Source organism: Myripristis murdjan, chromosome 14 (genome assembly GCF_902150065.1).
Source record: "Myripristis murdjan chromosome 14, fMyrMur1.1, whole genome shotgun sequence".
Taxonomy (NCBI): Eukaryota; Metazoa; Chordata; class Actinopteri; order Holocentriformes; family Holocentridae; genus Myripristis; species Myripristis murdjan.
Window position 1 is genome coordinate 18,211,266 of NC_043993.1, and position 26,957 is coordinate 18,238,222.

Below are 26,957 nucleotides of genomic sequence, written 5' to 3' on the forward strand. Positions count from 1 at the left end.
TTCTTATGGAGGAGTGCCTGTGCCTGTACAATATCTATTGACACCTGCTATGAACGGTATCAGGTCCATATTGTCTGCTCAGCAGGGCACTAAGTATATTAGTGACCTGCATACTGGTCTCACTACACTGGTAACTACATTAACAACAAGAGCATACTAAAACAGCAATTATGCTCTTACTATTGTTTATAATAATAATAATAACAAAAGCACATTATACAAAAGAGGCCGATGCATTAGCAAAAACTGTGGTTCACTCTTAGGTAAAATTACCTTGGCATAACTTCAGAAACTTTTTTCTCATGTGAAATTCATCAGTCTGGAAAATACTGTGCATCCATAGAGGTCAAATATGGGCGATTTGTTAAAGGTTATGCATGTTATTTCGAGTGAAACATGCAGATAACACTGGTAACTGTTTCTTGGCCTGTGCAGGCAGATTATGGGCATCTCCAGCATTGTGCCTTTTGGGAATGTCTGTCTGACAGGTGCCAAACACAATTATTTTGAAAATGTGCCAATGCTCAAATGCTATAAATGAAATGGTAAATTATTAAGCTAAGAACTAGCACAGTTTTAGCAAACCTTTTTGCTGCCAGCGATTATTCATGTTAAGCAGCCGACACCAACTTTCACCAAGCAGGTCCTTCAACATGGAAGCAGGTCAAGATATACTCTTCTGTCATTACATTTGTCAGAACTTGTCTGGGTATTATTTGTACATGCATATTTTTTGTTTTCATCCTTTTTTGTTTTTATGACCCTTTATATTGAAGCACAAGCCACGCACACAACAGCAGCTCTATCCAATTATTTTCAAGAGTCTTGTTTACAGTAATGTAAGCCACAAGCGTAATATGAACCTTAAAATCTTTCGATTGACAGCTTCTGTTCTACTTGCCATCATACCTGTTATAGGGCCAACTATTAGAAGGTTGAGTCCAGTTTTGAGGATATAAACAACTCCGTTACTTCAGCAGGCTGACATGGATCACAATTTACAAAGTCATATTTACAGACACTGCGCCTACTTTCTGGTCTACAGTTTTGACGTTTCACTAAACAGTTTCACTCATCCAAAATTATTACAGCATTGGCGTTGTCACATTGTGGCCAAGCTGTAAAACAGAGGCCATAATTTTCATGTTAAATATCGATGATAAGCCAAACCTTACCACACCACAAAACTATGTCTAACTATTATTTTAATCACTCATTGATTTTTGACAACTGACAATTTTGACTTTGCAAGTTAGCCATTAAAATGAAAACCCAGCTGTGGCACCAAGGCCACAGCACTTTGACACCTGGTCAAGTCATGATGTTTGCATTGTCATTACTCCAGGATATGCCATATGCCATTCCAAATGTCATGTACAATGTGCATCACAGTGGCCACTTTACATATCCATCCATTTTCAAAGAGGGCTCGAGCCTATCCTAGCATACACTCACCCCCTGAACAGGTAGCAAGTCCATCACAGGGATAGTACATTAACAGACAAATACACTCATACATTCATACCTATGGGCAATTTAGAATAATCATTTCACCTGACCTGCAAATCTTTAGACTGTGGGAGGAAACCCACACAAACATGAGAAGACAACAGGCAAATTCCATACAGAAAGAACCAGATCAGAGATTTAAATCCACAACCTTGTTGCTGTGACTTGCTAACCACTGAGCCACTGTGCCACCCAGTAAACTCACAGTGTCCCTTAATTACTTTTGCTAACATTAGGAGATGTAAATACGATATGTCAGCCATAAACCACTAACTAACCAGAGGGTGATTTAACAAATTTGGCTTTGACTCATGAAACTCATTCATGTATAAATAAAACTGTTATCCCTAACACAAAGCCGCTTTACTTACTTGGAACAAAATGTGCAAAAAGGCAGCAATTAGATTGGCTCATGGCCACGCCAGCATTTACCACAGAGATGTCAGGAACTGATCACAAACTCTACTCCTCAAAACTAAGGTCAAGACCTTTACCATTGCACTGACATACTGAAACATTTACTGACTCATTAGAAGACAGTTAGTTTACATGACAGATTTAAGGAAATACAGCCAAAACAATAATGCATGTGGTGAAAACTGGACAAAAACACTTACTGGAACCATAAAATCACACGATCGGTGAGCTCTGATGCATCCATGATGGATAACAAAAGGAATTGCTCTGGCTATCTTCCCCATAGTGATATATATAGATGCCTCTAGAGAAGTAAAATATCTGTCTAAAAAACATCTTCCTTCAAATTTCTTGTTGGGTTGCTCGTACTTTCAGGTCTTGACATAATCATTGATGTACTATACCTTCACTAGTTTTTCCACTACTTAAAATTAATCATGTTTAATGTAATTGCCTCCTTGGGAAGCGTTCTCTAGCTCACTGGAGAATTTGAAACGGTTATTTTATTACAGCATGGTGCTTTCATGATTGCACCCATCTGGTCTGCTCTGAGCAAATAATGAAATCCGACCCATCAAGCACTCACTCATCAGCTAAATTAACTAAATTGAAATGTTCACCAGGTTGGATGCAAAATGGCCAAAACAAAATGGCTGCAGATGGTCACTGTGACATCAAGTGAAAACAATAATTTAAGGACAATCATTTCTAACCAGAAAGAAATCAAACTCTTAAAGTCCAGGATGAGACATTTGGAACTGCAACTTATAAAAAATAAAATAGGCCACACAATGTTTGGCCACAGCAGTGATATTAGAGGGCTGATGTGGTTTTGAATACTATTTCTAACAAATATGGTAAATGGGTAGATTTTAAAATGTGTGAAAATCATGACAAATGAGACCCCAGAAAACCACCAGGACAGGGCAACTGTGAGATTCACAGAAAAATTGTATTATGTATGTATTTGGTTATAGAAATAATATTCAACAGGCTATTCTGCACTATATCTGTGCAACCTAATTTAATTTAATTTGGTATCATGAATTTGTAACTATCACATCTAGTTATTGTCTTGTATCTTTACATTTTCCATCAACAGCTTTGTATTGGACAATGATAGTCCAAACCTAACACTTTATGGTGCAATCTAACCTCAACAATCATGTGGTAGAACACGGGGTATGAAAACCAACTTGATTAATCACCGCAGCCTTTCATGTATCTCAATAAATATACAGACCGGGACTGAAATGCTGTACGAGTCTGGTTATAGTCATATAATTTTTTCACGAAAGAAATTCATTGCCTTCAAACTGTAAGCACTGTTCTGGCTTTGAAGAAAATGCCACGGTCATTATCATAAAGTCTGGAAGCCAAACCAAGAGGCAGGGTTCATAAACACCAGTTTTTGTTCACCACAGAAGAAATCTTCCCACATATTTTGTGTGTGAAGAATCTTGTTGTCTCTGACAAATGGTGTAAATAGTCATACTTGACTTTTTTTCCAAATTTATTTTCTCATGTTCAGCTTTCACTTAACATTTAGCTCTACAGTTTACAGCTTCCACCTTGTTACATTAATCATGACTTTTACATGAAATTGTGGTTGCCTCACAGAGTCGACTGACTAAAATGCAATTTCACATTCCTCACCTTCAGTTAAAGGGGACTTGGGATCACTTCCTCAGATTTTGTACATGGGTAGAAATGACCAAATTAAACCTATGTCAGCACCATACGGTAGTCAGGTTGAAGGGCAATGAATGGGTAGGTGGGTGAGCTAGTAATAAGAGAGATATTTATTCAACTCTAAGTTCTGGTTTCAAGCCTTGGAGAGGGCAAGTGAAAAAAGGGTTTCTCTGCAGTGATCAACACAGTACAACAAAATACTACCATTTTTTTTTTTATAAAGTTTAATTGCAGAAATAAGTTCCAAAGAGGTAAGCTATATCATTGTTACAATGGGACATAACACTATGTGTGGAGAGATTAGTATGTGAAAGGTATGTCAAGTGTTTCAAAGCTTGGAAGCTACCAGGTAAATCCATTTCAATTAAAATATTCTGACAAAGGATGGCATTTAAGTTGCCAGGGACACATCAAGTAGCTACTGTCCACCAATGCTGTGATAAAACTATTATGCAGTTATGATCTTTTAAAAACCACAGTTTAGGAGACATTGAGTAATACTGTAACTAATCTAACTCTCACCAGCCTCTACAGGTGAATAAAGAATTGCAACATTTTCAGGATTCTGGCACAGCTTACAGTGGCCTGTGACTGACATAAACAATAAAGTCACTTTCACAATACAGAGGAGAGGAGAGGAGAGGAGTGGACAAGCTAACTATAGAAGAGATCCAACAGAGAAGTCTAGTAAAGAGGGCTTATGTCACAATGCAAATCAATGTAATAGCAAATTGGATTTTGTCATTTGATGTAAATGAAAATGTGAGCCAATTTCCCATCCAGAGAACTGATACAGTGTGAGATTTGAAAGCCAGAAGTATTTGGTGGTCATTTTGTGGTATGGAACAGTAAAGAAAATCTTATATACTGTCCCTCTAACATTAATTGGTCTTCTACTCTTCTCAGCATATGCAGGCTATGAAGCCAAGCAAGCTTTTCACTATTATAAACATATCCACACCTCTACAAGATTAGATTCTAGACACGGGAGCAGTTTGTTCAAGATTATGGTATTTGACTAAGTTATTGACTTTAGCAGCTGCCTTACAGTATCACTGTAAGGTGTCTGAGAACCAAAGCAAACGTCAAACTCAACTGCCCATGTGTATTACCTGATTACACAGTACATACTAAGATGCTAACAAGTGAAATCTAATTTCCTCTGAATATTTCTGTTACCATTTCAAATAAGCACATGATAAAACTTATTAATATTACTCTAAGTTCCACCACTTCATTTGCCATCCTTACTTAGCATTATCTTCTCTCTCTGTCCCTTACTCGCCCTTGTCTTCCTCTCCTTTCTCCCTCTCTTCTACACTGTGGTAATGTAACACAGGTGTGGTATATTCACAACTGCACTTGAGTCAGATCCAAACGCAACCCTAATTCAAACCAGATTCTTCCGTCGCATTACTTGTTGTTCCACTTTATTGAGTATCGTATAGCCGCCAAACTCAGTCAACAGATTTACATAATTATGGGAAAGCCTGTGTCAGATGAATGGGAAATTCAGTTATGGAGACCACCGGTGAAAAGGGACCAGTGTTATTCCCAACTGACCCCAATCACTGGAGGAAGGGTCGGAGGTGGGGACTGCCTACAGCCTTGATGAGATCCTTTCATAAGGGGGTTATTTGGTGTGTGTGTGTCTGTGTGTGTGTGTATGGGCTGGTCAGTGGAGGAGACCAATGTGACTGGTGTGCTACAGTGACACCTATTGGAAAAGCCGGTCTGCCGTTCTCAGTCTGCCCCTAAGGGCTAATGACCCCTGCCACTGTAACACTACAGCCAAGCTATTACAGTCAAGTAACCCAACACCCAGACTGACCCTGCTGGTGAAGTCAGAGCAGTGAAGTCAACTTCCTGTTAGCAATACTGGCATGCAGGACTATCATCAATCCTGCATGTTGAGCCACAGACAGCCCTCACAAGGACTGGTCTGACTGGATGAGGCAAACCTAGGAGAATATGCTAATGCAGTACTTTGTAGTTCCAAATTCAAAGCAGACGGAACTTGTTCTTGAGGGAAGCCACAAACTTTCGTGGTCTGAGAAGCAAATAGAGCCAAACAGCCAAGGGCACAGGATATGTGATGGGTGACTGGAGGGAATGGGCAGGTAGCCTAAAACGCCACTCAGGTCTAATGTCTCCCTCCTAAGCATGGAAAGATATATTAACATGTTCCTCAATAAGCACAACAAACTTTGCTCTAGTTGTAGTATGCTTTTTCAAAAACGCTGCCAAATATAACCATTAAAACATTATTTAAATTTTTGCCAGAGTCTGATCACAGTCATTTTATTGTTTGGAATAAAAGTGTTGCGGTGTTTAACAAGGGAAATCTTTTTTAAAACGTGTGTCGTGTTTCCACAAGGTCTCTAGGAAAATAGTATGCCTGGGAAGGATGAATATACGGTTTGTGGGCAGGTGTCTGTCCTGGCCTCAGGCTAGCCACAATTTCTCTCTGACTCTCCTCCACTCGTGCTGAATGGGGATATTGTTTTATTTTATTTTCCTCTTTATTTTATGGATGGCTTTACGACTGAGGTTTTGTATTAGTATTACCAAGGGATCAGAGGTCACAGGGAAAGCCTGGGCTGGCACACCACACACATTCTTGCTGCTCTCACCAAGTAACCAAGAATTTTCAAATTTCCCGCTATCAATGTGATGGAGAATGAGAGCTATTTATCCAGATAATTTATGTGTGTTTATTGTAGCAAGTCAAATGTGTGATTGAGACAATGACCAGAAACGAAGAGAGAGAGAATAAATATTCTGGGTGCCAAGCCACTTATTTCTCATTATTTCTTGTGACTACACTTTTTGACTGAATATAAAAATAGAAAAATTTAGCATTTGACAAATAACACTGTTAACCACTTTCAGCTTTGTTCATAGCTACAGTCTATCAAGTGTAAATATAACAGAAAAATGAACAACAATAGTGTGTAACAGTATACTGACATTACAGCTACTGGGCTACAGTACAACTGACTGACCAAATACATGCCCTATCAAAACAGTAACCAGAGAGCCCCAGATTAAAGCTCAGACTTCCAATATTTCACAGACTTCAAAGGGATTTCCAGCCAAATCCCATCGCTACTCTACCAGGATAAAATACGCAGCATTAAACTGGAATTTGGGTTGGCGAGGATAAAGTATCATTTGGAAAACAAGGTGTTTTATATATCCACATAGAGAAGGATTATGTTTGTGAGATATATGTTTTAAAGTGGGCATACGCCCTATGTGTACGTGTATGAATGTCTGAGTCTCCGCAGATTTCTAGATGTTTGTTTGTGTGTATCTGTGAGCCATGTAGAGCCATCAGGATAGGGTTATGAACATATTAAGCATTAGCAGGCCTCATAGTCATAAGCTGACAGATCAACCTTGCCTGAGCACCATGCAGCTCTGAGATTGTGGTCAGCTTTCCAAGAACTAGTGGCGTAGAACACTGACTCCACATTATGCCTCAGAAAGAACAACTCCTAACTCTGCAAGTTCGTACGTGAGAATAGCAGAGGGCATGTGTGAAAAATGGAGCGCAAGAATTTCACATGTAATAGTAATTACAGAATTCATCACATGTTGCACTTGCAAAGGCCAAGACAGTGTTAACCTACTGTAAGATTTCTGTGATGAAAATAAACAGAAGTGATTTATGTTACACCCAAAGTTGGTTGAGTGCTGCTGTTTTTGGCAAAAAAAAGGAAATAATAGTATTGACTCAACCTCGATAAAGAAACATATTAGAACACAAAGACTCATTATCTCACTACGTAAACTCTGATGAGTCATAAATTGGACAGTGAACTAACTACAATATCAAGCAAAAAGCAAAAGGACATCAACAACTACAGCAGTACATGAAAATAATCTTTATGTAAAGGCAATGGATGATTGAAACCGGCATAACAGTGCAATGTACAAAGAACAAAAAATCCTTTGGCTTTCTTTTCCATTGCCTCAAAGTATCAAATTAAAACCTGCCACGGTAAGGGAAGACTATAGGCCGTGTCCGGTTTACTTTGGAGGGCCTGGAGCATTCCCTGGTCATCTGGGTTTGTTCAACTGTGACCCTGCGTAGTGTTAAGGACGTTAAAACTTTCTTTACACTGCCAATGGGCTGGGGTGGTTGGAATAGAAACACAGTCATAGTTAAACAAAGAATGTTTTTTTCATAATAATCAATTAGAATCAGGGCCGGTCATTACAATCCTTGGTGGATTTGTCTGATGCAATTTAATGTATACAATATTTGATTTTACCGAGAGAGCAATACAATACTTGTAGCCAAACTCCCATGCTGAGTGTTTGCTGCTTTATTTGTTTTAAATCGGGTAAGAAGGCGTAATCTCAGACCAGACTGGCAAATCCAAGCTCATAATGTCTCCAGACCAAGAGCTGACCAGAGTTCACCCCACACTGAACTCACCAACTTAGCATAATAACTAATCACAGACCCTAATTTGTTCACCTATGACTGAATGATTAGATTCATTTTCTGTACTTCTATATATTTTAATATTAACTATAAAGGTATCCCCTTCCATTCAGGATTATACCATGTGATTGTACCAGATTAGAGACCCATGATATTGTTTTCCTCTGAAACTGATGCACTTTATGTGTAGACCTGGTTATGAAACTCTACAAAATAAATAAATAAATAAAACAAACAAAACAAAACAAAACAAAACAAAAAAACTAATAATAAAAATTGGCAAAACAGATTATTCAAAAGCCTGATCTAATCCTAAAGGACAAGAGAGAATAAGAACAATACTTGGAGGAGAGAGGGAGAGGTAGAAAGATGAACAAGATACAAATAGCTATTGTTTGATCCAACTCACAAAACATGCCCTGATAGTTTTTTTCCCCCCATACAGTTTTGGAGGCCAACCATCCAGATTCCATTATTTCAGAGTAAGGGAAAGAGTGTGAGGCTGTATATGTGGTTTCTAACTCTCTAATGAGCTGGAAGAGGGCCACTGCTGAATTGAATTGAATGTTCAAGCCAAAACGTGCAATTATGTACCTATATAATGGGTATATTCCCCAGAGAATTTTTAAGGCAAGGAAAATGATCTCTTTACAACTTTTGGCCTCTACTCAGGAATACAGGTCTGTTTGGCTCTTATGTTGACAACAAAGTAAACAAATAATTTACACTTTTACATTACATTAAACACATGTTTAGCTATCCCATATCATCTGCCTTGGTATCAGTGACTCAATAAATTAAGACGATGATGAAAAGTGCAAGTTGTGCTTGCATGAGTTATGACAAAATAAATCTCAAGCCAACTGAAATGATAGATAACCAATCCAAAACAAATCAAAACAACTGCTCACTAGGCTCTGCTCATGAGCTGGAATCAACAATCATAATTGTAAGGTCTAGATTCTGGCCAGTTTGTGTGGCGTTTGAGTTTGGCAGGTGGAGAAAGCAGAGCAGACTTCCTTGTCAACAGGGATGGAGGTGATGAATCATGGCAGGGCTGCTGACAGGTGAACTTCGCCGGCCCCTCAGTTTTTTAAAGCCCCAGAGAGGAGCAATACTCTTCGAAACCAAGGGAAGAACAAGGGTGTACTCCCAACTGCTGTGTGTGGCAGATGGTGTGTGGCTAGGGAGCCAACACCATAAAAGCCAAACACATGCGTTGACATAATATAATTACAACATGTGCATTTGTGTTTATATTTGTAGTTGGATGCATACTGAGCTAAGGCATGGTACAGTTTTTGTGGACAGGATCCCAATTACGCTACAAAATACAGGCCTGCAATCTGGCTCAGACATACTTTAACCCAAAAATGGTCTGTTTCCATGGAGATGACAACAGCATTGAAAATAATTTGTCCACTTACAACTTAAGAGAGATGCACGGCTGGCGTCATAGTGCTTGAGCAACAACTTGGAGCTTAACAATAAACACAGCTGAGATGCATGACCCTCTGCACACACCTCCCCCTACACATAAACCTGAATTTAAATACAGGATATTATATGTTAGAAGCTTATTTTTCATGGAAACTGACTTTTTTTCCCCCTGATCAGCTCACCACCACCTACTCAAAATTAAACTGATTTTTAAAGTGCCTAAAATTGTTAAAGCAAGGCTAGTTCTTTAAGCCTGAGAGTGTATAGACTGGTTGAGAATGTATGGCCTACTGTATAGTCTATTCTTGCACTATACTGTATGTTCAGTCCTGTATGTTCTTGTATCTTTTGTGTCAGCAAGTTCTATGAATTTTGCATTACAGGATTTTGTTGTCTCAGCCTCAAGCACACCAAGTCGGTTTCCCTGTACATATAATATTCTTGGCAAATTAAAGGTTGTTCTGATTCTGAGCAAGCAGCTTACTGTAATTATTTTCAAAGGAAAAGCAAAAAAAAAAAAAAAAAAAAACCCTCCTCCCAGCCTCCCTTTAAACTTGAGCTGGTGTTTATTTAACAGCTGCTTTCATTAGCCACTTAGCCCCTCTTCTCCAATAACTGTGAAACGATTATGTGGGCTGTGGGACAAGAGGCCTGAGCTCATCACACACGCTTCATTAATAAAGAGCGAGCTGTGGCTGGATGGTAGATATGATGACATGACAGTGAAGGAAGCCCCACCCATATCCTCTCCTCCTTGTGGAGTAATGAAGGCTGACATCAGGGGTGATATGAGACACAACGCTAATGAGGTGAGATTTTATTTGATGGACGGAGTGTTGGACTGCCAGGACATCTAGAGAGAAGAGACCTGAGCTGAGATAAACTCGGAGGAAGCCAAATTAGGGAAAAGAGACACCGACTGTCTTGCTGGACGATGAGTGCCATTGAAAGAGCTCTGTGGTCCAAATCCGCTGTGTGTTAAGTCAGATGAAAAGCTGCCGATTGGCCAGAGTCAAGGGGCTGTAATGAGATCCACATGGAAGCATGAACAGTATTGGAGAGGAGGCCTGACATAGAACCAGGATGGTTGATATTTTTTCAAATATCGACCAGATGGGGCCAGCATTGTTTTATTCCAAGAGCTGTTTAATGTCACTGAGGCGGAATAAGGCCTGCGCAGATGATGGAACGCCTCTACCCCAGAACACCCATATGACAGCACACAAGGTTGTGATGAATTAACTAGAAAAACAAGTTTTTCTAAACTTGCTGACATAAAATATACTCGGTCTCTGCCCTCTGCCGATTCATATGATGAAGAGGGGAGATTTGGCTGACAAAAAAAACCCAAAAAAGCGCACAAGCAGAGACAATTCTCTTTGTGTTCCTCAGTCCAATTTCCTTCTAATCTACCCAGAGAACAACAGACTGAGCAAGATGAAAATGGCAGGCATTTAAACACACTATGACACAGGTATGATAAGATTATGGGATACAACCTCCTGTGGAGAAAAAAAAAGTAATTTAATTAACCTGACATACCTGATGGATTTTCATCTTTCCTTTTATTTAAGCCCCCCTCCAAAAAAGTCATTCTTAAGATATTATTGTATGGACTTGGCTTTTGAAGTTGACTTCAGTTGGAAGAGATGCATTATCTGTAAGTGAGATGGACTTTAGAGAGGCCTCTGTACCTAAGCAGAGTGGTCCAGCATGTTGTGAGACAACAAGAGAACAGACTCCAAACAAATAGGTCTTGGCTACAAATTCCAACCAGCTGGAAACTGCAGTCACACTATTGAGTAAATGATGGAGCAGAGGAGCCAACACTTTCCAAACTCCTTGTGTTCAGAACAGTTTGCCAACAAATGCCACAATCAGACAGTGAGGAAAAGGTTGATAGATACTATGAGAAAATTACCACATTAGAGCATATTAATTGCTATACGCCAACGACAGAGAATGCAACATGCCACTTGTCATAATCTACAAGATCTTGCGCTAGAACTTGAAAAATGGCCGAAGGCATTTTTCAGTAGCCAATGCATTTTTTTTCTTTAAAAAAGCCAACCCACTTAGTCTGATGTAATGAGACAAAAAAAAAAAAAAAAAAAAAAAAATGTTACTGGTCTCTCAGCCTTCTCAGCCTAGTGGTGTTTTACTTCCCATCAATCTCTGCAACTGGCATAAAATTTTGGCATGACTCCCTAATAGAAACTAAAAACATTGGTCCTTGCTCAAATAACCAATGAAAACATAATACTTTTGCACATATGAAATTTTCTATTGCTCACTTATACACAAACACACGGATTAGCCTTTACCTCTACCCATATATTTAGTGGAACTAGCTCCTCTGGTACCTCTTTGCGGTGATAGACAAACCCTGAGCTACCAACCTCAAAACGTGGAAATTCAATTAGACGATTTAAGTGTTTCATAAAGTCATAGGTGGCTGTCCAGAGGAATTCCCATAAAACCCTCGAGCTCAGGCATAATCGCAGAGCACTGACGGCCCCACTACGTACACACACCCTAAATTGGAAACCACAGGACTGTGACATAGACTTACAACTGTGGTGCCAGACCCTCTTATAAATCGCAACTAGCCAAGGCCTGAGTAAGGGCTTCCGTTTCATAGACAGGACAGACGCACAGACTGAAAAAGACCACTCTTGCCAGTGCAGTGGTTTGCTCTGGACAGCTCCTTAGCATCCAGTGACTCCACTCTTCTTGCAAATCAACAAGGAACAGAAGGTGAGGCTGGGTAGTTATCACTTTGTTAGCATTGTACCACAGGACTCACTACCAGCTCCACAAACGCCCTAATGCAGCAGTACTACGCAAATATCTATTTACAGGAACTATGGAAAAGGCTTCTGGCTGTAAAAAGATCATACCAACAACCAAGCTTGGCCAATAAGTGGCACTGGATGCATGATGTAGCTAGCAACAAATGTTTGTGATGGAAAACAAGACCACACAATGAGGCTGAGAAAATCCATGGGCAAAGAGAGGTGTATGTTACGGGCTGGGTTTGGTTAATAGATTGCTGGTACAAGAAGTTCCAGAGAACCACAAGATACTTAAAACCGCTGGTTGCTTGATTCCTACAAGCTGCTTCTCCAGCCCAGAAGAATAGTTTTTATCCATATATGTTATCTCTCAATAGTGATGCTTTCAGTAGCACTGGGCGGTGGGCCAGTTGTTTTTTTCCTGACACAGCTCCTGCTCTGCCCTCACTACATCCTGCTTTCCCTTGGCCAGGAGAACAGATAGTTTACACACTAATCCCCACTGATGCCTCCATGTATGAACCAGTATAATTAAGTGCAATAAAATTACTTAACAGCTAATAGTTATCACTGCTTATTATGGTAAAATGGTAAATAGAAGGCATTTTCTATTACACTTTTCTAGTCTACTAACCACTCAAAGTCAGTTACAGTGTATACCTCACATTCATCCTGTGGTGAAAATTCTTTAATACAAGTGAGAAAAGTAGTAATTCACACACGCACACACACACACACACACACACACACACACACACACACACACACACACACACACACACACACACACACACACACACACACACACACACACACACACACACACACACACACAATGATGGCAGAGGCTACCATGCAAGATGCCAAGAAGCATCAGGAGCAGTTAGGTTCAGTACCTAGCTCAAGGACACTTCGAAATGCTGTCTGGACAAGCCAGGGATCCAATCAGGTACCTTCGAATTGCCAAAAGGCCGCTCTAGCTCCTGAGCCACGCTGCCCCAATGCAATTGGTGGGGAGTTGAAAGAATATCTCAAACTGTGTCATTTAAGGATAAGTCAACCATAAATTGCTTTATTTCATGCACAACTACATATTCTGAGAACTGCAGGTTGCAAACTAAAATCCTTTGACAGATCTAATCTCAGGTTTAGTACAATAGAAGCAGTGATTTTCTTCTTCTCTCACCCTCTATTTTCATCAGTCAATGGAGAGGGAGACCAGACAGCCATCGGCCTTCAGTCTCCGGTCTTGTTAGGCTGTTAACAATCTCTCAATACAGCCTATATCGCTCTCCATTTACTTAACCCACTTATATTCTGCCAAAAACAATTTCTTGCTTGAAATGTGATAAATAAAGTACACTAATGAAGTGCTTTTACTGTCAGTGGAGTGCTGAGATACTGCTAAGAGCGGCACCTTAATGGCATTCAAATATGAACCACATTGTCAGATGCAGGGTCTGTAACCGACCCTCTATTAGATGTAAGGGGATGATTACAGTCGTTCTGCATGTGACCATGTGAGATCTCAAGCTTGATGCTTAAAGCTTTGGGCTGTTCTTCACTGGGCTAAAACAAAAACAGAAACATGTTTATAGCTTGGCCTAAAAGAGAACTTCACAACCTTTCCTCTTTTCCTGCAACAGGAGGTGAAAGTGAGGTATGCTACGTTTTCTTGGAGCAGCATTTTCTGGTGCCTGTCCCAACCATTATGTGTTTTACCATATCAATCCCTCTAAAATCAAAAACGGATGTGGCCGTTATGGAAGGATGAAGAGAATGAGTGGCAGCAGGCGGTTGTGAGGGCCTGATCACTTCCAGGCCCTGTCTGTCTTAGTGTAGGGGTGGTGGCAGCGCCTGGGGAACCGTGGTCCAGAGTTCAGGTAAACAAACAGTGTACAGTGGGTTGCATTATGATTTCTGAACACAGAGGTCTGTTTGTTGAGATGAGGTTTCTGCAGAGGCGGTTGGACAGAATAACGAGTGTTGTTGTTCAAGGAGGACAGTGGACATGTAATTGCCAGTTTTTTTTTTTTTTTTAGTTTTAGTTTTTTTTTTATCTGGGACGTTCTCCGGAACGCACTGAGGAGTGACTCACAAACCACAAGCCTCAGACAGACAAGGAGAGAGACCAGGAGGCTTCTGGGGAAAACCTGGAATAGTTCCTTCTAAAAGTGTGCCACTGCTGAGAAATAGGCTGAAGCTCCTCTTTTTCCTCTCTACTATTAATTCAAGGAATGGAGAGTAAACATTGTGTATATGACCAGGTAAACCTCTGTACTGAATGCACTGCCTTGAAAACTTAATGTTGGATCATTTTCAGCCGACAGAAGTGGGTCAGGGCCAAAATTTTGATCAAAGAAACAGGTTTACAGATAAAGATTCCCATATATATGTGGAAGTGACCCCATATTCCAGTCCCTAGCATATAATTTAATATAATATTGATGTTTCAATTACAAGAAAAACTGGAATAGGAAAGTCATGGCCACAGTCTGCAGCACATGAGACAAAGGGAAATCAAGACCAGTGCTCCTGCATTTATGTATCAGGCTGAGGAGGAACTGGAAGCACATATTTTGATAACCCACAGATGACTATTTCACAATCACTGGTTGTAAACATAGCCATTTCAGATTCACAGTCTTGTGGACTGACAAAGGGTAAACACCCAACTGCTTACAGGAATGTCAACTCAAACTGTGGAAAAACTGAGTTCATGTGCAAAAATTGTACTCCCTTTGTTTCACTATAGTGAGCCCATTCTATTCACAAAACCCAGTTGTACCAATTCCAATATCCATAGCGAAAAAAAAAAAAACTGACAAAGGAAATAAGGTAATAGCTGGAGATAGTTTTCACAGGGGCATTTTAACATTCTTGACTTCTCTGTGTTGGTATGCTATTGGGTTTGAGATCCACAGAGGAAGCAGGGGTGGAAGGGGGTGAAAGGGAGCTGTGTAGTGTTCCTTTTTTTTTGCATGTCTGTGTCTGGGTCATATGGTTTCTATCGGAGCACAATCACATGGACTAATGGCCACAAAGGGCTCTTCCAAGACTATCTCAGTTTGCTTGATTGGGTTCATGAGCAGCTTTGTCGCAGGTGTAGAGTGGAAGGTACAGGATAGAAGCTCAATCGCTGGGCATGTGGGATTTACAAGGAAGTGGATAAGACATGAGGATGAGTGGAAAGAGGAGACATGGAGGCCAGAAAAAGTAGTACAGCCCTAGTCTTTGCATGGCTGATTAGGATGAACAATAAACGACAGAAAATAAGAAATGACAGCTCTCTCTTCTTCATTATTATTCTCACTGCCTATTCTTGCTAGAGCACCTCCCAACTTTCCAAACCAGCCCACAAAGAACACCTCCAGCCAGCCAGCTCTTGTTCCGCTTGCTGCCACCTCCGGTAACCACTAAACACAGTAGCCTCCCCCATGAGTCATAGTCTTGTTTTATGGAGCCACATTTGCCACTCTTAATGGCAGTGGGTGCTGTGACGTATGCTCCAGACCACCAGTATGGCACTGGGCCTGCAGGCCATGGTGTGAAATTGACCAGAGGCTTAGGAGCAGGGAGACTGAATGGGCTCTCTACTTTCATCAGTCGACAAAGGCAAAGGGGCAACCAGGCCTGTCCCGTCTGGCCACAACAGATTTGTTGCATTTTAATTCCCAATCGTTACTTTCCTGCGCCTGGAGCCAACAAATACAGTACCCCAAGCTTAGCAACTGAGAACTAATTGTTGTGTCCACCCCCCCAACCCCCCGCCTCCAAAAAAAAAAGATATTTTGCGCAGGGTTGGCTGTCATCTAATCAGCCCCACATGCCTGTTTCACAACAATGTAGCACAGCGGATAACACAGGGAAGGAGAGCAGTCACTGCAGCACATGGCAAGCCTCCAAACTAAAGGCTGCTGGTTTTCCCTTGGAGCCAGCCACACTAACGTGGCTAATTTGTCTGTGTGAATGGAAGATTGGCAGTTTGAACATTTGTGCCCCCCATGGAGGGGAGTAACATACTCTCTCTCACCTGTGGCCCAGTGCTTCAAGGGAAAGGAGCAGCCAGATGCCACTCACTTAACAACTAGGCTGAGACAAACCTGGAACACATACCCCCACCTGTAAATCACAACACATTAGCAATACCTACATCATGCACTGGTACTGGTACAACTTGGACATAAGTGTAAAGACATGTTTTTAAAAAAAAAAAAAAATGGCAATATCTCCACATCAATTTGAGTGACTCATTTAGGTGTTGCTGATGCTGCATATTCTAAAACTACACAAGGAATGAATGGGGCTAGAGAGAGAATGGCAGCCTTTCTTAACTTCTCTTTGTCAAACAAATGAACCACCTGGTACTCAGGGCATCCAAAATGGCCTCTTCATTCCTGCTCCTGGCCTCATGACATCAGGCCTAAATAGAAGAAACATTCTCTCACTGCCACATCAAAGCAAGGCCCTCCTGCTGTTGCCGTGATCCTTCGCCAGCTTCCCTGTATCACTTTCAAACACAGCCACGCAGGGCAATTTAATAAGAGATGGACGGCTAATGTCTCCCACCCAGGCTCCAGTCAGTCAGCAAACCAGCCAGTCAGCCAGTCAGCCAGTCAGCTGGCTCTACTGTGAAACCAGAACTCACACTGTTTTGTGTCAGGAAGCTAGACACTGCACTAGCTGCGCCATGGCTGAATGACAAACCTGGCCCAGCCAACGGAGTGCATTAAATCAAAAAGGGAAATATATTTCCAAAAACCGCAAACAAAATAATAACAGTTGGCCACAACTGAAACACTGTCTGTTGGTAAATCATATTAGGAGAAGAAAAGCCCACTCAATGAGCAGGGGTCAGCAAAGCAGCCATTTCCTAATAAAACCCTCAGTAAATTAATGAGAACCATACTGTGGTCAAGGGAGCAGGAGTGAAACAAGTCTCCCTGGTAAAGTGGTCGAGAATGACAAGGTTAAGGAAACCCAATTAGATTTTAAAGGAGAAGGAAATCACATGTAGCATAACCATGTTCAGTTGCTTCATGCATTTCCCAGCTTTTAACTCCCAAAATCTGAACTTGTGATGTGAGATCTGAGAGATCTGACATACACAGGAAAACACAGTTCCAGGCAGTGTTCAGAGATGAACCAAGGAGGGTCTATTGGGAAGCTCTACTTGTGGAGGGCTCCACTTTATCGGTCATGACATGTTTACCACTTCTAGAGTTTTGGAACAATGCTCCAAGATCACTATCATATGGAGCTTGTGTATTCATGTGGCATCACTATATTGTTTTGGAGTCAACCTGGTAACTCTTCCTTTACGTGAATGTATTCAGTCACACATGGAAGGCATAAAACGGTGCTTTGAATAATAGCTGAGATCTCACCCTAGAAGAATGCTGACGTACTACCAATTTGTTAAAGCCAGAGCACGTTAGTCTCAGAGAGCACGAGTAAGAAAAAAATTCTATTAGAGACATTACACATAAGGCACGCATAAACTATAGTAAAATGAACATTTGTTTATTTCTGTGGGCTCAGTTTACATTTGGCAGCATTTGTGCTTACAGTCATTTGGGCATCGGTTACCATGCACCTGCTCCATAACCAAAATGTATGGAAACAAGCCTCCACAGAAGGTAGGATGTATGAGAGTAAATAATGAAGGACCAAAAAAAACTCACCCCACATTTATTGGCTACAATTTAATGAAAGAGGTATGCTGTCCATTCATCAACTGGCCTAAGATTACATTTCCACAAGTTATCCAACACTCCTCACATGGGCCTGCCTTTATGATAGTGAAGGCTTATGTCCTTTTTCAAAACTTTATGCTCAGATGTTTCTGGATTGGTTTAGTGCACACAGGTGAAAATATCTGCTGTGATTTTTTTCTGTCTGGGTTGCACTTTTCATCTGCAGTGACCCCTGAATCCTTTGAAGGGCTGTGATTGTGGTATTTTTTTTTTTTTTTCAGATTAACCAAGTTGCTGGAAAGTTACACATGTTATATATTTCTAAGAGTTGACTTGATAAGAAAGTTTTTTTTTTCTGTCTATGGTGACTTAACTTTGGTAGATGGGGACAAATTTAGTACTTTTTAGATTTTATTGCTGGGAGACTGAATTAACATTTTACAACAGCATAACACCAAGCATGGTTGGATCAATATTTAAGATGCCATGAAACAGGTTCATGATGTGTGGCTTTGATGAGGACGGCTACATTTGGGGGTTATGTGAGTTGAACGTCAGGAGTATGGATTAAGTTGGTGACTGTGGACACCAAATGTTCAAAAGCAGAAACAGACTACAGCAGAATAGGAGGCTAGGGGGTGGTGCTAAAAGAGGAGTGATGAAATATGATTGTGATCAAACGGGATAATAAACCGAAATGGCTGACATTCTAAGGTCCGTTTCACACCTGCAGTCTTCAGTATGGACTTTTTTCAAACTTTGAACTATTTTGGCAGGTGGAGGTACTCTAAGTGGTGCACACGATTCTAAAAGGTTAGAGCAAAAAAACGTAGGTCTTGGCTTGCCTCTGATCAAATTGTGATGTGAAAGCATTTCAATACATTTCAAACCAAAGCAGGGAAATTATGACTTTGACACAATGCATTTTGGGGTTTACAAAGGGATGTTTTGTTTTTAGCATGACAGTGTCTAATGAATTACTCTCAAAAAGTTTGATTTCACAGAAGTAGCAGCATGTTTCCTGTGTTGTTTATCATTTATTTGCCACGTAGCATATGTGAGCACATGCCTTGGGTACAGGCCAAAATTTCTATGAATTTGTTGCCATCACTGGGGCAGAATCAGTGACAGCAGACCAAGGTTTTCATTGGGATGAATTAAAATGTAAACAAAAGAACATAAAATAGCCTACCCATGGAAAATTTTTTGCCTGAAGATCTTAAAGACCACAACGTCGTTAAAAAAAAAAAGTCTTTTTAGAAGGGTGCAGGATCTCCCTGTTTTTCTAAACTTATTTCCTACATTCTCTACGCATTGCATCCGCATACTGTTACAAACTACCATTCAGAAGGTGAATAATATAAAGTTCACTTTCAAGTATGGCAGTGAGAAATGAATCTTAATCAAATTCTGGTATGACAACATATGTTAAAATGCAAAACATACACACTTACACTTCAGTTATGCTCAGAGTGAAGGCTGATTGTTGCACTGTATATTGTATATTTATAAAATAGATTGAGGAAAAAATGTAGCTCTTTTAGGTGCAAATTTCCAGTTGGGATAATTTGTTTCTTTTCTAAAACTTTGAATTAAATATCCATCATGTTAGTTGTCTTTTCTCAGTTTTACTTTTCTCAATATTTTTTTACATGCCAAAATTACAGTTACGTATACTGAAATGTTTATTTTTATCTACCTTCAAATCTTTATGCTCCATCTCTATTCACACAACATAGATACTGTATGTATACACATAACTACTGTTCACAGTGCACACACACATACACTAAGTAATAAAAACAGAACATTTTTGACTCATATATTGCACAGCGCTGATAAGCTAATCTGATTGTTTTACATAGCAAGTCAGTCTGCAGATTCCCTTGTGACCTCGCATGCTAAAAAATATATCACGGAAGAGTGCAATCCATTTAACCTATGGGACTGATAAGAAGTATAAAAAATATCTTTGAGCTTTACTGTAACAATGTTTGCCAGGTCTTAGAGATTCTTAATGTTATGAGCCACAACGGTGCAAACACACGCATTTGTGCATATGTGAACAATCATATATGTGCCTGTGTGTTCATACTTGACAATTTCTACAACACAGTAAAGTCAAATCATACAAAACATCCTCAGTAGTTCCTTCCAAGCTAATATTTCCCCTCTGGCTTGGCAGTGCTGCAGGTGACCAGCGATGATGGAATGACTGTCACATTAGTTTTGAGTTTGGCGATGCTCACCAACATGCACAAGTGCCAGACAAAAATTCGATGAATCCCTAGCTACATGTTATCTGAACCGCTCCTACATTATTACAATCAAAACTAACCTTGAATAATGGCTTACATTATGGATTCATTACATGCAAAAAAAGATTTATAAATATGACAAACTACGTCCAGGGACATTTTTTTCAAAACACAACTGAGACCTCTGCCCTACTCCGTCAGTGGTTTCAGTCTGAGCTTACTTTCATTTACAGTCTAAAATGTTTCCTTGTCGTCCTCACTAACTTGTTTTTGCACTCTGGTGGGAAGATGGCAGATTTGGATATCGGCTAGCAGCTTGTGGTCTCATATTAGAATTAAAACCTCCCAAGTGCAGTGGTTTGAAGTCAGCCACCTGCTAGCACTAATTGCCCAGTCTAAATCAGTGGAGAGGCCCTTCATTGCCCACTCGCTGCTGGACAAGGGAGACAGATAGGGAATGGAATGCAAATTGTTAAAACTTGATGCTAAAAGTCTTGAGGAGGAATGGAGGGAGTTACCCAGGTCAACACATTAGGTGCACTTTAATAAGCACAGACAGGTCAAGAGTTCAAGCCTCCCTTGAGGCGTTTGTTTGTGCGTGTGTGTGTGTGAGTGAGTGAGTGAGTGTGAGAGGAGAGAGGGAGTGAGACCAATTCAGAGTATAAATTCAATTTGTTTGTGCAAAATGTGAACATGGCGCACATACTGTAGATGAATTCATTATGTGACTATCTGCTCCTTGACAAGTCAGGGCTCATGGATCATTGTTAATGTGCTAGCCCTTCATAGGTGTTAAAGTGGAACCGAGAGGTAGAGAGGTGGGGGCAGGGCTTGTGCATGATTAGAGTGAGTGAAACTACACTGACTTTAAAAATGTCATCTTTTAACATCACATTAATTAATGAAATATTTAATTAATTCATTGACTTAATCATTACAGTTATCAAAGAGCTACTTTGTTGTATGTGTCTATGCATACTGACACTTATGTGGTTCTATGGTGCACCAGTGTCCAATAGGCTTTTTTCACAGCAGCCCTTTGGACATAAAATTGCAGGGTGAACACAGCTGATAGCAATGACATTAATTAAGGTTCCAATCAAGTGTAACAGAGCTTTTCCAGTGAGCCAGCACCGTGCCTCTGTCAGACCTAAATGGAACAGAAGTTTAATTAATGTCATTAACAACACCTGCTATTTTATGTCAAAGACTGCGCTGTGAAGGTCTATTTTTTGATGCTTGTGTGACTTCTACTGCACTGCCTTATATACAAGCTCACACTGTGCGCTTGTTTACATAATTATAACACAAGAACAAGCTTTATCTCCAAGCTCTATTTCTCTATTGTACATTTTTGTAATTCTGTCAAGGACCACTGTGGAAGGTGTTTCTCTCACATTTTTAAGTGCTATTCTCAGGAATTTATTGTCATAATTCTTGAGAAATTGTGTTATATAATTCTTGATAAATTTAATTCAACAAACTAACAAACAAATGAACAAACTAAAAATGATTTACACTGCTTAACAGCGTTAATGGGATAAGTACTGACAAATTTGTCTGTGAATCTCCATTTCCTCTTTATTAGATGGGTACAGTGGAAAAAGACAGGAAAGATGAGGCAGAGAGAGGGGGATGACATGCAGTTAAGGGCCTGCACTGTAACTGAACCCAGGCCCTGGCTACAAGGGCCAGGCTTAAAGGAGCAGGCTCTACCTGCAGAGCCACCGGGGTGCCTGAAATTCTATAATTTCTTTTCTGAATCCTTTCACCCAGTACATTTAAGGTCTTGGAATTTGTCTGAATACTTTCCAGACGTGAGAAGCAATCTTTTCTGCAGTAAATGTGTGTTCATATATTATTACCTGGGCAATGTTCTTGTTGAGCAAGTAGACTCCATATTCAAAATGAAATCGCTCTCCTCTGGGATACAAAGGGAATCTGTGAAAGACAGGAGAAGAAAATAAGCTCTGTGTTACACAAGAATAGGTGGTTTATTCCAGTTAAGCTATTACCTATGGAGTGTGAAAACAATAAACTCTAATCTTGATGTACTGAAAAAGCTGAGGCCCTCTCAAGAAACAGTCGCATGCCAAATACACAGCATTAAAAGTAGAAGAATACGATACAGCATGCGGTGTGGGCCAAGCATTCTGAAAATGTCAATAAAAAACAAACTGAACGTGTCCATTCCTGTAGCCAGCGGCGTTTACAGTCAGAAACACTTGCAGATGGCTGTAGAAGCCTGGTCTGAGACTGTGATCCCATCCCACAGACCCAACCTCTGCACCTTGTTAAACTGAAATATCAAACAAGAGCAGAGGCGTCCGAACAGCCTGTCCACCCCATTTCTCGCCAGGAACAAAGAGAACTTTCCTTTTCATGATGGTGGGAAAGTCCCATTGATGCCAGTCAGATGTCTTAGTTAGGACTGCAGTGGGAGTGCTTATGATAGATAGGGATGATAACTCCTGGTGTCCGCAAGGTGGGGGGTGGGTACTGACACTGACAGTGGGAAAATTCACTCTTCTACCAGGGGCTACGGGCTGGACTCATCCCTTCCTGTCATTATGTGCTTAATGTCTGTGGATCTCCCACTGAGACGGATGTACTGGGGACCAGAGCCAAGCCCTGGGCTGGGCTTTCGTCTATAACACACACACACACACACACACACACACACACACACACACACAGAGGGACTGACAGAGACACACACACCGTCCCAGGGGATCTATTCACATACAAAGACCGAGGCAAGGTAGATTCACACATGCAGGCAATGCACACATGCACAAAAGTAAACCTTAGCTGTTTCCACTAATGTCAGAATGAAATCAACAGCAGAATAAATAATTATAAAAAAAAAGTTATATATATTTCCACTTAAAAAAAAATCTTCAATTTTTAACAAAAAAAAAATTTAAAAAATGGAAAAAGTTCTTGAGATTGTACAGAACAACTTGTACCCACTAGCGCTTCAATACACCAAATAATTTCACTCTTAGAACCTCACCCAGCTGGGTTCAAAGACGTGCATCACAAGACTGGATAGCTTCTTGGCGCATAAGGAAGTAATGCTGGTGGCCAACAGGCACTGCTACTGCGCCAGACTTGGATAGTACTGTTTTTATCTTTGAAGCTTGTTGTGTCATTGTCGTGTCTGCTGGGACTAGTTGAGCAGTGACTGATCCCATATGAAGGAGGTCCCACATCCAAAACCACTGCATCCAGATCAACAAAACGAACAATGTATAATTTCTTCCCTGGCCAAGGCACGGTCCATGACGAGTGACTGATGATGCACTTAAACGAAACAAGACAAAAGCGATATCTTGGATCCACAAAAAAAAAAAAAAACAAGAATTTTGATCAGCTTGTGTCAAGTTTTTCATACAGATAATATTTTCCCAGACTAAATTTATAATAGGAAAATCAACTAATCAAATCAACAAAATCAAATCTCTTAACAGGGAAATTCAACATATGAGAAATGTAACACATGGACAAAAGCCTTCTGTATCACCACAGTATAACCAGTAAGTGTTCACGATGTGAGACAAGCGCCTCAGTTGTTACATGACAGAGTTGTCAGAAGCAGCAGATGTGTGCTGATATGTGCTGATGTGTGTGTGCATGCGTGTGTATGCTGGTGCAAATGTACATCCGGCAAGTCTCCTTCCTGTGTGTGTGACCCCTCGTGCTCTGGGTCACGGTCCTCTGTTAATCCTATATGAGAGGAGACACGGGGCTCTTCGCCTGCTCTCTCTGTGGGACCTTAAGGTGTCTGGGGGAACAGGGGTGAATACAGTAGAGAACAAACTTCCACAATTCTAGCACTTTACTGGACTCAGCTGACATCATACTAATAGTCTTGTCAACTCTGTAGGTCTTACTACAGTGTGTTGACTTCAACCTGCTTTAAGTTTTTTCTAATCAGGGGGAAGGAAGAAAAAGCAACAATGACACCAGTAGGTGCTTCCAATCACATCACACTTCTTATCAGCTGTGACTGGGTTGAGCTACCCATTGTACCTCTGTCGTCTGACATCACAGAAATATGCCTTTACTTTAATCTTTTATAAAACAGGGTCTTTTGCAGCAATTCAAATTCATACAGTTACATATAAATTTGTAACCCCCCCCCACCCCCATTTTTCTATAGAAAGTTCAGATAAGAGTAAGACCAGCAGCAACAGTCGAGTCAATCCGTTCAAGCTGGCAGCAGCTTGTTATTTATTACTTGTTTATTTTAAGTATAATGGTGTCATAAAAAAATACAATAACGTATATATTTGGAACCGTTATCGGAACCGAGAGGAAACGGAATCGTTAAGGGGGAATCATTAAGGAATCGGAATTGTTAAAATCCAAACGGGTCCCAACCCTAGTTAAGATACAATTAAATCATCATAAAAACATATTTCCGCTCTCCTATTGAAATCCCGTTTTATTCAGCGGAAATAGTCTGTATCAGGCTGCCCTCTGCAACATGACAATAGCCAAAAACAACTGGATTTCATCATTAAAGCTTTGCCTTCCAACAGTAGTTGAATTCTTTCTTTCTTTCAATCCACTCTGATCCATTTGTTGCCAGTTTTTTTTTTTTTTTTTTTTTTTTTTTTTTTTTTTTTGTCAGATTTTTCCAGTCAGTCTAGAGACCAACAACTATCTGGTCACAAATACTTAATAAGTCTATCAAGAGAGAATTAACTGATTTAATGTATTAATTGTTTCAGTTATTTATCAAGTAAAAACGGCAAATTTGCTGACTATAGCTTCACTAAAATCAAGAAAATGTTACTTTTTCCACTCCTATTATTATCAAATGTACATTTTGGGTTTTTTTTTAGTGATGGGTATATGTTGTTTTAATGTTGGTTTAACAATGTGTGTGCTACATAGAACATGCAGCAAGTTTTATTTTTGCTGTTCATTATAACACTTCCAACTCTTGTCCCAAATTTGTTCCAAAATTAATTTACATCCTCTGAGATCCTATTTTATCGGCCCTGCAACAACAGGAGGTCATTAAGTTGGAGCCCTGGCTAACATTTTTGACTTTCTAGATTTCTTTCTAGATTAAAGGATCAAGCAATTAATTGAAAATGTAAATGGAAAAATTAATCAATAGTAACAATAGTCATGCCAGCTGTTCACAAACCTGAATTTGCACAAACTGTAAGCTCCTCACTCCAAGTGACTCAGACTCTGAGCGTTACTCTAAAGTCTCAGAGCTAAAAGTATTCAACAATTAACAGATGAGACCTGACTATCCCTGAAATAAATTCTACTGCCATGATGCTGCCAGGGTTGGCAAGAGGACGCCACAGACTGAAGGCCACACAGTCAGACACTTGCTGGTCCTCCATATCCTCGACATGTAGCTGGGGCCCCACGGAGAAAGCGACATGCCAGAGGTCATATCTCAGCACTAGGAAATAACTAACAGGGAGGGGAAGAACAACACAACAGGCATTCCCCTCACACCGCTGGCATTCCCAATATCACTTCCCCATGAACAGATAGGATTTGTTTGCTGATGAACACGCATGAAAAAGAAAACAGAATCACTTCCAACAAACACACACGAACATATGAACACACACACCAGCGCCGTCACGGCAAGGTGATTAATGACCGCTGTCCACTGTGTCTGAAATCATACTGGAGAGACTCCGGTTCACCAAACACGAGGAATTCCTCCCGGGAACGTCCAGTAAAGTCAAATATATTATTACACACCAGCAGGGAGGAACGTGAGAGGAAGTCAGAGGAGGGAGGGAAGAGGGGAGGAAGCAAAGGAGTATTCAGCATGGAGAATTAGGAAAGAAACACTGTGAGGCAGTGAGTGAAGGTGTATGAGCCCCCTTTTTTTTTTTTTTTTTTTTACTTTTTTATATTATTTAACCTTTATTTGACCAAGGTTGTCCTTTGAGATTAAGAATACTTTTCATAGGAGACGTGGCCAAAAAGCAGCACCAAGTCAAACTTTTGACCGAGAGCATACAATGTGCAAAGTCAGAATACGCATAAAAAGAGTCATATAAAGAGCCACATAAAAGATTAACCATGGTAAAACAATTTATAACATAAAAATACTATCAAAACCACAGAAATCCCGTGTTCCAGCACTCCAAACAACACTAATCCAATGTCAAAAGCAGAATGGTGATGTGGAGACACTGATAAATCTCTCTCTCTCTCTCTCTCTCTCTCTCTCTCTCTCTCTCTCTCTCTCTCTCTCTCTCTCTCTCTCTCTCTCTCTCTCTCTCTCTCTCTCTCTCTCTCTCTCTCTCTCTCTCTCTCTCTCTCTCTCTCTCTCCTCTCTCTCTCTCTCTCTCTCTCTCTGTGTGTGTGTATATATATATATATATATACACATATATATGTATGTCAGCAGAGTGAAAATCCAGCTTCTTTCAGCCTTAAATCTTTTTGCTGGGAGTTCCATGTAAAGGCACTTTAAAGGCACTTTTTGTCTAATTCATTCCCAACCTTAGAGACAAATACCAAAAGCAATTCCTGACACTGTAAGCAGTTTTTTCCATCAAGTAGTTTTACAAATACAAAAATCATCAGTACTTTGTGTGCACATACATTTACATGGGTAAGAGAAACATTGGGAAAGAGAGGGCAAGTCATGTTGAACCGCTTGGTCAGTGGCAACAACGTGATTTGAAGCAGTCCTTCA

General features: G+C 40.3%; 1 protein-coding gene across 1 annotated transcript in view; it reads right to left on the reverse strand.

Moving 5' to 3' along the window:
• The window catches only part of uvrag (UV radiation resistance associated gene), a 103,069-nt gene that overhangs the window by 26,042 nt on the left and 50,070 nt on the right, over window positions 1-26,957 (reverse strand). Inside the window, exon 13 of the mRNA XM_030068716.1 lies at window positions 22,129-22,204. Within this exon, the coding sequence (XP_029924576.1) occupies window positions 22,129-22,204 (76 nt within the window). The remainder of the gene's footprint in view (window positions 1-22,128; window positions 22,205-26,957) is intronic.